Below are 14,345 nucleotides of genomic sequence, written 5' to 3'. Positions count from 1 at the left end.
ATGAATCAACTAGTAAAAAAAACAAATGGGTACTAGTTGTTTAATTTTTTTATAATAATTTTCATTCAATATTATTAGTGCGCTTTCTTGAGTGAAGTATTGAGGGATGAAAGTAAAATAATAATTTACAAATACAGTACTTTATTTATTAGGTATTTACATTCAAATTGTCATAGCTTAAAACAAAGGTAAAAAGAAGGTGTATTAGAACAAATTCAAGTAATGTCTTTCACTTTTCAAGAGGAGCATAATTGAGAAGTTTTTCGATCAAGTCGACGTGTCCTAGAAGCATCCGCCGGCAACAGTACCTTTTCAGTCCAAGGGCATCCAGAGCATCTCTGAAAAAAATATTGAAATTCTGTCACAAATTCGTCCCAAAAACAATATTACTGTGCATTTCCAATAGAATTATAGACTATATATATTTGAATTATAGATACTATCCGTATCTAGATGATTTCCAAGTTTTTAAGCTTTTATAAGAGTTGTGTTTTGTTAGGATGATCGGTGGAAATATTTTACGAAGTAATTCTTTCAACGGCACAGTGACAGTACCAATAGAATTTTGACTTCAGGATAAAGTATCCAACATCACCATCAAATTGAATAATCATGGAATCATTGTTTTTTCTGTAATTATACTAGCATTCTAAATTAATTTTGTTTATACAATAGTCCAAATCTGTTAAATGCAGAAAACAGAGCTGCAAACCCACTTTCCTGTGGTTTGGAACTCATAAAAAACTACAAAGATGGCTTAGTCACAAGATAAAAGTCTCTGCCCTTGAGCCACAGCAATTTCAACCTTTTTCTTGAGTTAGTACCATGTATAGCATCTCAGTTATGGCACAGTATTTAGTGACATGTTTATTCATGATTAAAAAACAAATATAAATAACTAGCCGTAAGGCTCGCTTCGCTCGCCATATCCGTCAAGCCAGGGGGCTCCGCCTGGACCCCCGACTGGATCGTCCAAAAATGAGATCATTTTTCATTTGAGCATGCTTCATTCCATCAGAAAGTCAAAGTACTGAGAAAACGCAGAAAAGCTAAGAAAAACGTTGGAAGAACGCTGATTTTGGGCGTATCTTTGATGAAATATTAAAGTCACCTCATCACAAAATTTGTAGACTAGCTAAACCTCTGTACTAAATTTGAACAATTTTTGTTCTCGATAAATCTAAGAAAAAGCAAAAAACGCTAATTTTGGGCGTATCTTTGACATTATTGCAAATTCCTTCTAATTCAACATTATTACACCCTAGCTGAGCTTCCGTACTAAATTTGAACATTTTCTGTTCATTTGTTCTCGATAAAACTGAGAAAATGCTGGAAAAACGCAGATTTTGGGCATATCTTTGGAAATTTTTCCAAATCCGTTCTTAGTGCGCCTCTAAAGGGCCAACTGAACATACCTACCAAATTTGAACCTTTTTGGTCCGGTAGATTTTTAGTTCAGCGAGTGAGTGAGTCAGTCAGTGAGTGATTGCCATTTCGCTTTTATATACTGTATATAGATAAATAATAATAAATAAATTTATTTCCTTTAAAAAAATACAAACAAGCAATTGAAACCTAAATAGTACAAAATATCTAAAATACAATACAAAATGGGTCTATAAAAAAATATGGAATTTAATTAGTTAATTAACCTACTTAACTATGGGAAACCAATGTACTAGAGTAGGTGTTAGTAGTAGTAATAGATTCTGGGTGGGGGTGCAAACTGCAAATACCGTACGTTGGGTAAGTGAGCTCACATATTGTTTGAGATTATGTTTTCTATATGATGTCTTCCAGTTGAAATAATCCAGTTCTTAGCGGCAGTTTTGAATCTTCTTGGGTTTTCTATTGACTTGATTTGTGCAGGAAGTAGATTATATAGTCAAATATCACGAATTTATTTGGAGTGTCACTGATGATGACACCGTCTGTGTTCAACCTCAGCATAAATTAAAGAATGTACGCTGATGTATATGATTAACGGTGGCGTTAGGAAGTGTTGAGCTCAAAGAACACAGAAGGCACGCGCTGCGCTTCACAAATTAAAAATAATCTTCTGGTTAAATACTCAGCATCTAAGTAAGTTGGAATGCGCCTATAGGGAGCGAGCTCGCCTCCGTTAATGCTAATATTAGCACGATTCCCCGATCCCAGGACTGTGAGGAAGACTTCAGAAGTGAGAAAGATTCATTTAAGAAGGGCGGCGCGGCGCGCCTCCTGTGTGCTTATGCAGTAGCCATGTACACTTTCGCGCTCATTTGTACACGCTCGGCAAGAGTGTGGCGCCGGCATCAGACAGATAAGGGCTGTCTGTGCCTCTTGAGGTAGCTCTATTATAGTAGATTCTTGGTGAAACGTACTGAATATTGACCTCAGTAAAATATTTGGATCTCAACAGGACTTGCTGTATAGTAGTAGTATACAGAGTGCGGCAGCGAAACTTCCTTTTTCAAAAGTAAATAAAACTCTTTTGATCAGAAAGTTTGTATTTATTTCTTGTATTGTAGACACATATATTATAATGTTTTGAATATTAAACCGATTTCTGGCGTCTGTCATGACTCCTGCCAGCATTGCAGGCGTTATGTTAGCAATTTCTACTCTAAAATTGGTCTTAATATCTTGAAGGGTCCTTGGACAGTAACAAGGGATTTAAATCCCCCACACACAAAAAATCACAAGGGTTCAAATCGGGAGATCGGGCTGGCCATTCCAAATCACTCCTAATTGAGATGAGACGTCTTGGAAAGTGTTCCCTCAATTATTGAAGTCACGTTCAGAAAGTTCCTGCCCGATTGTCATCTTGTATGGATGGAAAAGAAGATCAGCATGAAGAATTCGTCTCACAGAACGATCGGAAAGTCCAAGAGCAAAAGCATGTTTGCGCGCAGAACGCTGTGGTGATTGCAACATTGAAACTCTCACTGTCTCCATATTCTCAGGTGACTTAATGGGCCGAGAGGATTCAGTTCTTCGTCTTTTCGCACTCGCAGTTTGATCGTAGTGACCCACGTAATAATATTGATTTCCGGTCCGGGACAGTAGCCAAAGGGGCTGAATTAAAGCGATTTTGAAATGCGCGCTCGGTTGTGATCACAGATCATCCGCTCGAAAAATAAGTCTCAACGGCAAATGCGCGCTTCTCAATGTTCCAAAGCATGATGGCGACTGGACATGTCGGGGAGAATCCATTATAGTCTGACCTCTCTGAAGAGACCAATTTCGCTCTACTACGACATCACCTGAATGGATGGCGTTCACTTTAAAAAATCTGGTGTGGTACACTCACACAACTTTCCTTGCTCATTGAACTATAAGCCTCATTATCAAACGAGAATAATTTAGGGGAATAACATAATGACGATTGACGGCAACATATTTGCAACTACGATCAGACTACTGTATATGTGTATATACAATTGTTTTCAGAGTACTTTTTCCTTTATGTAAATTGTGAAATTCGATGATTTTTTTTTAAATTCGTCAAAACAGCTGTTCTACAGATGAAATATCTTGACTATGACTGTGTTCTTTTTATAAACTGCTCTAACTACCCACGGTATATGGAAGAAGAAAAAGTAAAAACCGTGTACCAACCTACCTCATGCACGAGAAGGAGGTTACAAAGTCCATTTCTCAAGGATTGGGTGGACCCCTCATTAGTACCCCAGGAAAAAGACTCATGTCAGTTGATAGAGCTAATAAATGACTATACAGGGTATAGATTTCAAAAAATTCGTTAGAGCCGTTTTTGAGAAAATCGTGAAAAAATGGTTTTTTAGTAACTGTCATTTTTCTCAAGAATATTACGGAGCTCCTGCAATTTTCTCATAAATAAGACTCATGTCAGTTGATAGGGCTTATAAATAGCTATCCATGGTATGAATTTGAAGAAAATCGTTAGAGCCGTTTTCGAGAAAACCGTGAAAAACATGGCTTTTTAGTCATTATCCGCCATTTTTCTCAAGAATATTACGGAGCTCCTGAAATTTCCCCTGAAATGAGACTTATGCCAGTTGATAGTGCTTATGAATAGCTATCCATGGTATGAATTTGAAGAAAATCGTTGGAGCCGTTTTCGAGAAAAACGTGAAAAAATGGCTTTTTAGTCATTATCCGCCATTTTTCTCAAGAATATTACGGAGCTCCTGAAATTTTCCCTGAAATGAGACTTATGCCAGTTGATAGTGCTTATAAATAGCTATCCATGGTATGAATTTGAAGAAAATCGTTAGAGCCATTTTCGAGAAACACGTGAAAAACATGGTTTTTTAGTAATTATCCGCCATTTTTTCCGCCATCTTGAATTGAATTTTATTGAATGTCGGGTCCTCAGGGTATAAGGACCTTAAGTTTAAAATTTCAAGTCAATCGGTTAATTAGGAATGGAGTTATCGTGTTCACAGACATACACACACACAGACCAATACCCAAAAATTATGTTTTTGGACTCAGGGGACCTTGAAACGTATAGAAAACTTGAAATTGGGGTACCTTATTTTTTTTTGGAAAGCTATACTTTCCTTACCTATGGTAGTAGGGCAAGGAAAGTAAAAAGGAAGTTTTGATGCCACACCCGGTATAGGAGGTCCTAGTCTGAATATATATTTATGAATGAGCACAAGTTGCATGTGAAAAGCACTTTTGTCTAGTGTTACAAGATTAACAAATTGAATTACGGTAATGATATTACCCTTCTGTATATTCTGCTTGTAGAAGTCCAAGATATGCCTCCCATTTGTTGCCAATCACTTTGCCGCATGTAAAGCATCTGATTGGAATGATCATGTTTGCTGCAAAAGATTTCAAATACTTTATCATCAAACGAAATTTAATTCTAAAAGAAAATAATATATGTGTAGGTTCTATCTAGGTAGAACACCGAATCAAGAGAAAAATAAAGATTAATCTGTTTTTTAAAAGTTCATCTAAGCTTGAGATGGAATTGGTAGACTGAAGCAACTCTAGTCGCTCGGCTGCAGCTACTTCACTGTAGGTAGCTAAGTAGCTTCTATACTGTAGGTAGCTAGGTAGCTACTACACTGTAGGCCTAAAGCGGATTGAAACGTTCCAGTTGTAGCTCAGGAATTCCTCCTCAATATAACATAACCCTTTTCAAACAAAAATAATACATTTAATAACAATTTTCGAAACTTGGAATGTGAATTTATTCATTGATTCAATGATACACAATTATTTATTGAAATGAATGGGGTAGGACAAGCTGACACAGCCCAAAACTGTTTCTCCCAAATAATTATTACAAAATTCAACAAGTATAAAACAATAGTTTGAATACAACAAATTATTGCATGGATTCAATGAATATTATTAGGTTAGCACAGGCCTGTACCACATTAACTTAACTTACTTCTGGAGTTCTCATCGAAACAAAGACTCATCAAAATCATGAGAAGAATTAATCAAGTAAACAAAAGCTGTTAACTACATGTTATTTATATTAAATTTGACAAGAATCTCACAAATAACAAATATTGTGTTTTAGCTGTGGTCAGAATAACGACTGAGTTTAGGTTATATTGCAAAGAAAACAATTTTGAACATACAATGTAATAAAAATTACCTTCAGTTGTAGTTGACGCAGTTTGTGTAATGCAAACAGTTATATAATTCTTTTTAAACCAATTCAAGCAAACAAATTATCCCAAAATAATCTTATTTTCTAGATCTTTCTACTATCCACAAAAACATCAGAGAACAGACTTTTCGATTTGCAGTAAAAAGGTAAACACGAGATCGATTTGTAGGTTAGAATTTTGATGGCTTCTTTTCCGTATAGTGCTGCTCTCTGGACGGTTGGTCTTGTAACCTGGTTTATCATGTATGGACTTTCGCGGGTTGAAAATGATATCACAGATCGCAGTAGCGCAGGTGCGGGCTTCAGATGATGTTCTGTTCGTACATGTCTATTCCTGCTCCGGTGAATGGTTCAGTTTTGTGTTTGTTATCAATAATTCGGTGGGCGTTCAGTTCTAGTTTTATGTGCAAGATTTACTTGAACAGTGCTAAATTATTTGTTGGTTGCCCAAATCTTTGATGTTCTACGGTTGTTGATATGATCAAATCGTCATGAATTCGCCAAAGCTGGGTGAAAAGTGCAGAAATCAATGCAAGCGGTCTAAACACCCCGGCCAACCCTCGATAGATCTGAGTGATGGGGAAGCGGAACTATCTCCGGTAAGGAAATTGAGCTGAATTTGTATCTATCACTACCGTAATAATTAATTATTAGGCTACAATATTTTTTTATCTTGAAGGTTAAAAATTTATGTGGAACCGGCATTCTCTCATTTAATAAATAGCAAAAGAAAATCAGAGGATTTTATCAAATAACCCCATAGGTACATTTGTTAATTTTAAATTTGACTTTTTTATCCCTTTTCTACCAAATTACATTTGTGAACTAGCTGATCAAAATTGTATTCTAAAATTCTAATCAATATAAACAAAATATAATTTATATCTCTCATAAATAATATAAATGCGTTGTCTTCCACATGTTTTATGATGGACTGTTAGTAAATAATCCAGGCTTGCCGTATTTAATATGTTGGCTGTATTTGAACTATCACACCCGACCAAAATAGATGTATTACAAATTCTGATGTAGGCTACTGGAATAAGATTGCCACCAACCCCTTGGCCAGTAAAGTAACACCAATGAATGTATCACCTCATTGATATGTTGGAGATATATTACCCTCATATAGTTGGAGACATGTTACCCTCCCACTTTATCTATTCTTCACCATCAAAAATTCAACAAATTTTTCGATTCTACCCTTGTGGGTACATCTGAATATTGTAATGTATAGGTCACATTACACATTAATTGGTAATTTATTAAGAGGAGATTGAGTCATCAACTAATAATACAGCCAATTTAATAGAAGATTTGTTCTCATTCATTTAATATTAGAGCCATAAAATTTATTCTGTTATGCTTTCTTATAATTTTTACCTACATACAATACCGTGAATGATTACAATAATTAGATATTCCGGTAATTCAATAGTAAAATCAAACTAAATTGAGATTGCCAATATCTGCTGACTTTTATTTATGGTGGAGAGGAGAGGGGCACCCAATTTGCCGTATATTTCAAGTGTAGTACCTAACTATATTAGGTTAAAAATAGATTCTAACTAACAGATTCACTGTGGTGTTGGAAAAAATTATTCAACATAAAAAGAACGGCATTTGTAATCAATAATAATACACTATTTGTGTATTATTATTTTGGGAGTTGGAATAATAAACTAAAAAAATTGCACCCCTTTGCGTTTTCAATTATTTGTTTACGTACCGGTACCGTACCATACTCTCGAGGGGCTAAGCTAACACTTTCTTATCTTCCTTTGAAAACGATATGTTACGTGATGATAGCAAATATCTGTGAATTTGACGTGACAAAATCAAATATCTGTGAATTTGACGTGATGCCATAATTATAGTCTATCGTGTATACAGTACCAACATTGATTTTTCATGATACCGGTATTGCATAATGTGCCCATCTCATGCACGGTCCATGAACAGAATCATCTCATCAATTTCTGATAGTGAATTGAAATCTGAACCTGTTATGAAATCTTGCAATTTTAATTACTGTAGTATGGCTCCAGTATCACTGTCGACCTTTTGAGTTTCCATTTTCTCATCTCTACGGGTTCTCGCCCTTCTCGGAGAACCGATTCAAATAAAAAAGCTATGCTGCACATTATGTAATATTTAAATGTTCAATCAAGTTATTTATATAATGGGCCTTCAAAAATTATTTATTGTTGTACAATTTTTGGAAATCCATAGTGTAGGATTTCTCTACACAGATAACTCTTATCAATATTTCGGTGGGCTTTCAGTTCTAGTTTTATGTGCAAGATTTACTTGAACAGTGCGAAATTATTTGTTAGTTGCCTAAATCTTTTCTATTACAATCTTTTAGTGTGTCCAACTACACAGATATCAAACTTTAATTGTTCGATTTCTTAGCAGAATGATTGAAGACGTTTCACGTTTGTTTATCAAAGTAATCTAAATTTTCTTCCAATCAATAATGATTCCCACCCTCTGTTCATTTGATTTGTCATCTCCAATATTGAATCCATCACTATATGGATGGTTTAAATCTTATCTTCTGGTTTAAATCTTATCTCCTAATCGTAATCAACGGGAATTTTACGTCAACTCATTATCTGCTAATTACTCAACACACTTCAGTGTTTTTCTAGTAATTTCCAAGTTTGTTTAGAACATTTGACAGACTAATAATAGATCAACAAACCAGTGGATCTCTCAATGTCAACTATTTCTATTTCGGTACTTCCAATCACTAATGAAATTTGAACATTACAGTATTCTGCCTTACATTTTCCAAATAATGCAATCTAGCAGGTTCCAACTGTTTACTTTTTGCATATCCGAATTTCCCGTTCGCCACTTGAATTGTCATTTGATACGAGACCGGACATCCGGAATAGAGGTGTTTCCTATAAAGCTCAATGTACGATGAGCGTATTTTCACGTGTGTATCCATTCATGACCAATACTTTTATGAATAGAATGCATAGCTATATGGTCAGAGTTGAGAGACCTCCCTTCCTAAATGAGAACAATAATTGTTGTTTATTGGAAATTACTGAGAAAGTCTATAAAATATATTAATGGCAGTTACTAGTTATTAAAATTTGTTAATAGATTAAAAATATTTTCGATGATGTTTCAAGCCACATCGCTAGAAACACGCTAACGTTTCAACTTGTTCTGATTACTGAATTCATCTTATAATGGGTGAAAAAAGGAATACTAGATTTTGAAACAGTACTCCTCATGTTGTAAGAAAGACATCTTTTCATATTCAATGGTTCCAAATGTGTCATGAAATTTTCAATTGATAGACCATATTATGTCTGATTTCATTGGAAAAATCCGACGTAGGCCTATTGCTTATCTATTGAGACTGAGAGTGATTGACCCCTCCTATTTTCCCAATTGGATAATCATGCCATTTTTCAAATTCATGAAATGTCAGTGTTCTACTATACTATTGTGCACACAAAGAAACAACAAGCATTTAATTGAATTCAACTTTCAACCAAAACCGCATTCACAACTGTTTTATGCGGTTAATTGTTCATATTGAAAACATGGTCCCATCAATTGAAGTAGTATTCAACAGTAGAAAGCCATTGACAGTTGCTGTGAGAGGTAAAGTGAAAGCTATTTGAAGAATGGCCAATTCAATGAAATGATGAAGAAGATGGAAGCTATGGATGGTGAATATGGCAAAATACTTTATGGACGTCTGCTATGGAGTTTAGACGTGCTCATATACTTTATTCCCGTCAAATAATATTGTCAGTGTAGATAGACTTGAATGTACATAGATATATATAATAATAATCCTGGATTGTAAATCTTGTTAAATAATGCTATCATTGGGATATACATAGATATAATATTCTTGAATCGCAGTCTCTGCTGAAGAAAGTCTTTTCTAGGCTGTTATTCACATTGAGTGTAGTTGCCGGTTGTTTCTTTGGATCTTTATTGAGGGAATTATGAATGAGTATGTTGTTGTTTCATAAATTGATTGGTGTTTGCGGCTCCACAAAAGGCCATTCTTGATTGCCAGTGGAGCTCACCGATCAGAAATAATAATTACTGGTGTGAAAGTGTTCGACATCCAAATTGAATTCTTGGTTTATTCTATTTCATTCTTTGAAATATTTTGTTTGATTTAGATGAGGGTGTCCTCTCTCACAAGATGCCAAACTGTCATACGATAACTGGAAAAGTCGATTCTTTCATATAAATTTCGAATCAAACATGATTGTATACTATCCCCCATCACGGCCTATTGAAGTGTTGAATTTGAACTGAATTGTCCAAACGACGAACGTTCAAATGTAATATTCCATTGTATCATAATAAATAGGTGCTCTTATTTTACTTTTGAGATGCATCTATATTATTTATGGATTAATTACATTATCATTTATATTTTTATTTCCTTCAGATTTTGTTTTTTATTGGGAATTTCACTTCTCGTTCAAGAACTAAGTGTCAAGTTTGAATAAATTTCCAAGCTAATAAGAAGGAAAATGATGCGCTAAAAAGACTATAAAATTAATTAGCAATTCGGTTTTTCCGCCTTGGTGTTTACACTTCCCAAACACGAACGTGTTGTCTGGGTCATCACTTTTGTTGTTTTCCTACAGATAACATGCTCTTAAAAGGCGAAAAATTCACGTATTTTCAACAAACCATGTTGCTGAATTGATAGTGTTCATTTCAATGCCGAAAATGTTCACATTTGGCCTGGCTGGCCGATGTTATTCTTCTATAGGCCTACAACTCCAATATTGGAACTTCATGACGATATTGATTTCAATTTATACCTTCCATTCCAACGTTTATCTTCTCACTATAATTCTCACATTTTCAGCATTTTCTAACGATAATTTAATCATTATTTTTCATTCATTTACCCCTATATACCCCTACTATTCATTTTTAAATGTATCAATTACCGATGTTTTTGATTAGCTTCATTGAAAGTGTTAGACATCTTTAGGTACATTTTATTTTAATCAATTATTGTTTAATTAAACAATAAATGATAATAATAAATTTTATTGCCAAAAACAATGCATACAAAATAATACTCAATCATCTAGAGCATAAACTAATAATAATAAATAATACAATTATGAATATTATATACATTCAATTCTCTTGACAATAAATACTCTCATGCAAGGGAAGCTTCCCTTTACGCATGGAGAGGAGTTGCTGCAGACCCTAGAAACTCTCTTAAAGTAAAAAAAATGAATTTGTTTATCGAATTCCTAAACATAATGTATCTAGTAATTATAACTAGGAAATGAAATACAAGGCATTGAAAAACAAAAATAAAAAGTAAGATGAAAGCTAACAACAGAAAAAATAGTAATTAAAATAACTTTTAGAATTTGAGAAATGTGATCTCTCACTGAACAACAAAAAACATAGCTTCGACCGCCTCCGGAAGAAGACTGAATAGCCACTCTCTGATCAATCTACTGTACAAGGGGTACGATTGGCAACATCTTACGTTGTTAGGCAAATTATTGAAGAATTTTGGAACATGGTGGATCTTGGTCTTGGCAATTGAACTCTATTACCATGTCGTGATGATGACCGATAGTATCCACAACTGAGCCAGCATTGCCACTTCTATCGAAGAACATCTGCAAAACTCTAAAAACCTACATATATCTAAGTGGCAGAATATTAAGATTTAAAAAGAGAGGAAATAATATTCATTGGAAATATAATTATTTATTGATGATACTAATATTGTTCTGTAGAGGGCGAGAAAGTAATTTGTATCAAAATTACAAATACAAATTTTGATGGATGCCTTTTTGGATGTACCTTTTTGGATGCTACAGCCAAAAATAGAACATATCAAGTGAATTTCACTCGCAGCAAAATACTCTTATACGAGAGTTTTATATCTTTCAACAGAGTTATCTTTCCACAAAATTTTCCCTTTTTCACCATTTTCCAACGACAATAGAATTTTGATTCAGTTAGATTTAGAAGAACTAAATAATATCTATTCAGGTCTATAAAACTAAGTATAAGAACTCGTGTATTCTTATCTTTTTCATAAAATAGTCTTATTTACTGGCAAATATTTCAACGTTTGAGTAAATTAATAAGTAATATTGCTTGAATAGATTATACATTTTGGAAATAATGCAGATCCTTCCAATATACAATGGATTCTCCATATTCATCATAAAGTAGTGAATGTAGAAATGTATTTTGGTAATCTGGATTTGAAAAATTGATTTTGGATTTGCTTGGATATAGGTACAGCGAAATTGACTGTATGTTTTCCGCTGCTTTGAGTCACGATTATTTGATGATGCATTATGGTGCACGGTGCATGGAGTGTCTCCGATAAAAAGGAAGTTCCGAAATGTATGGACTCCATGGAGAGATGCCAAGTGGGTTGGTTTGCTCACTATGATAGCTATCTTTGTTTTCTTTCTGCTTCACATTTTTTTCGTTTGGCAAATGTCCATTCTTAGACTGAGTCCTTGGTCACTAGAGTGAGATTCACACTTTGAAGTGTTACACTGCTGACACTTTGAAGTGAATCTCGCTACAGCGAGAAGTAGTATGAATGCTGACATCGAATCAGAAAGTATCAGTCATGAACAATAACAAACAAATAAGTCCACTTTATTCTATTTTATCCCAATTTCTATCATTGCTAATGTTGAAAACAGGGGAAGGGATATAGGCTACTTAGATAGGCTATTTTCAAATTTGAAACAGATTTCGCTGCGTTTGTGTCTTTTGTGAAATCCTATACAAGATCTTGATCTAGTTCTAGAAAACAATTTATGGTTTCTAGTGTATTACAATACGTAATTTATGGATTATCATATAATTCGAAAATTCTAAAATACGAGGAGCTCAACTACATATAACTACCGTATTCCTATATAATATAATATTATCTATTTATAATTCAATATCACAACTCGTATCACTTTTCTGATCGTTCATTAGATGTTAAACTCACCCAGCTCTAATGATGTAACTCGTTACAAAATTCTCTACCGATGTAACATGTTATTGATATTTTTTATATCTTGCAGTAGATTTACAACAGGAACGGAAGATAGATTTTTTCATTGCTAGCGTTACACAGAGTTGGGACCGCGGTGAGGTTAAACAAATTTACAAGTAGTTCAACCGGTCCCGTCGACGATTCGTAGTCCAGTTTCATTCAATTCAAGTTTGATTACCGACTACAGGTTTAAACATTTTCGCAAGGTTCCTTTTTTCTTTCTCTCCGAATGACCTTCCTGTTCAGCTTGGACAGCGTGGAGACTGATAGGAGGGACATAAAACAATATCGATGCTTATTTTCAGAATTGTGTTGACTTGAAGAAATAGTCGATGATTATGACATTGCAGCGGCAGAACTGGTCAAACGGGGCAGATTAGTCAACACTGGTTTACAGCTCCCCAACTTACTGACCACTCTCTCTCTCTCACTCTCTCTTCTCCCATCTATCTATCTTCCTCTCCTCAATCTCTCCTACACTCTTCTCTTTTACTCCTTCTCTTCTACTTATTTACTTTTTAGAGAAAGTGCAAGAAATGCCAGCAGCCGCTAAGCTGTTAATCATGTGATTTGCATGCTTGGCTGGAGGAAAATTGACCTGTCATATAAATTAGAGTGTATTATTGGTTGGCCTGTTGTGGCTGACAGGTGATTGGTTGAGTGGGATCGGAAGTTGAGCCAATCAGAGAAGGCTGATTCTCCGAAGTGTCCCTTTGTAGTTTTATTTTGGGCTTTCCTCATCAAGCTCTCAAACGTGGCTACTTATGTTATGGTCAGATCTTGCTCGTTCAGTAATGCATTCATTTTTCGCATAGTTTTTGGTTTGAGTGGAATACGATACGAATTCGAAAATAAATGTGTATTCTTACAGTAAGGCTGCTTCCTCTCCTCTTAATGATCTTTCATCAATAAAATCAGTATTGTGACTGCTTCATACAAGAACTGCTCTTGAAAATTTTTGTCATCAAATCTTTTACAACTCTTCAAATGATACTTAAAATTTCAATGTTTTTAAAGCTACAATATATAGGACCGAGCTTCGCTCTGGAGTACAAAAGTATAGAAAATTTATTACGAAAGAAGAAATTATAATAATATTCATAGTTAATACAGAAATGTTCTATCTAATCACAGTGAATTGAGATTAATTCCCAGAGGAATGCAAAAATTTTCCTCATTAAGGCCCGGTTGCACAAAAGCCGGTTAAATTTTAATCATAATTAATTTCACGTGAATAAAATCAGAGAAGACCATTTCAAAAATATTGTTCTACTGGAATTAATCAGGATTAAAAATAACCCGGCTTTTTTGCATCGGCACTAAGTACCTGATTGAATGATTACAAAAGTCCAACATCTGAGTCATAATTTTGACACAGTCCCACATACATGAACTCGCTCACTCACTTCCATCATCAACAGACAACGAAATAATTATTATCAGCTGTTTTTCCAAGGATGAATAATAATTATCTTTTTAATGTCCTTTAGCGAGTTTTCCCAGGGATGGGACCTAGTGCAATCGAATTTTTATATTATAAACCTACTGTGTTCTGAATTTCGTGAGAATCGTTAGAGCCGTTTTCGAGATCCGGTGAAATACAAACATATAAACAGAAATTACTAATATAGGATACTATACTGATAATTAATTGGGCCTTGACAATAACAATCAAATTATTGCTTATAA

At 34.5% G+C, this 14,345-nt stretch overlaps 2 protein-coding genes across 6 annotated transcripts in view; one reads left to right on the top strand and one right to left on the bottom strand.

Moving 5' to 3' along the window:
* Window positions 1–124: 124 nt before the first annotated feature.
* LOC111048712 (DNA-directed RNA polymerases I, II, and III subunit RPABC5) lies at window positions 125–5,968 on the bottom strand. 2 transcript variants are annotated; one of them, XM_022334652.2, is made up of 3 exons: window positions 5,588–5,968; window positions 4,697–4,796; window positions 125–338 (listed from the first exon to the last, which is right to left on the bottom strand). In XM_022334652.2, exons 2-3 carry the CDS (start codon window positions 4,789–4,791, stop codon window positions 230–232), a joined length of 204 nt encoding a protein of 67 aa, XP_022190344.1. In that variant the 5' UTR covers window positions 4,792–4,796; window positions 5,588–5,968; the 3' UTR covers window positions 125–229. The 2 variants fall into 2 exon arrangements, with proteins under 2 accessions (XP_022190344.1, XP_039286258.1); XM_039430324.1 differs by having other exon boundaries at window positions 5,375–5,786.
* LOC111048685 (homeotic protein female sterile) overlaps window positions 5,879–14,345 on the top strand; it is an 81,230-nt gene continuing 72,763 nt past the window's right edge. For 2 of the 4 annotated variants that reach the window (XM_039430320.1, XM_039430322.1), the window contains exon 1: window positions 5,879–6,201. In XM_039430320.1, the coding sequence (XP_039286254.1) occupies window positions 6,094–6,201 (108 nt within the window). In that variant the 5' untranslated portion in view covers window positions 5,879–6,093. The remainder of the gene's footprint in view (window positions 6,202–14,345) is intronic. The other 2 variants (XM_039430321.1, XM_039430319.1) reach the window with 1 other exon arrangement.

The sequence above is a fragment of the Nilaparvata lugens genome, chromosome 6 (assembly GCF_014356525.2).
Source record: "Nilaparvata lugens isolate BPH chromosome 6, ASM1435652v1, whole genome shotgun sequence".
Taxonomy (NCBI): Eukaryota; Metazoa; Arthropoda; class Insecta; order Hemiptera; family Delphacidae; genus Nilaparvata; species Nilaparvata lugens.
This window is presented reverse-complemented; position numbering and strand designations above follow the sequence as displayed.

Bases quoted from the DNA above. Each gene is read 5' to 3' on its own strand.
- LOC111048712 (XM_039430324.1), bottom strand. From the start codon at position 5,414: ATGATTTTGATGAGTCTTTGTTTCGATGAGAACTCCAGAA. The intron at 4,797-5,374 runs GTAAGTTAAGTT...AATCTTTTGCAG, and splicing joins TTTCGATGAGAACTCCAGAA to CAAACATGATCATTCCAATC. The intron at 339-4,696 runs GTAATATCATTA...TATTTTTTTCAG, and splicing joins CAAGCAGAATATACAGAAGG to AGATGCTCTGGATGCCCTTG.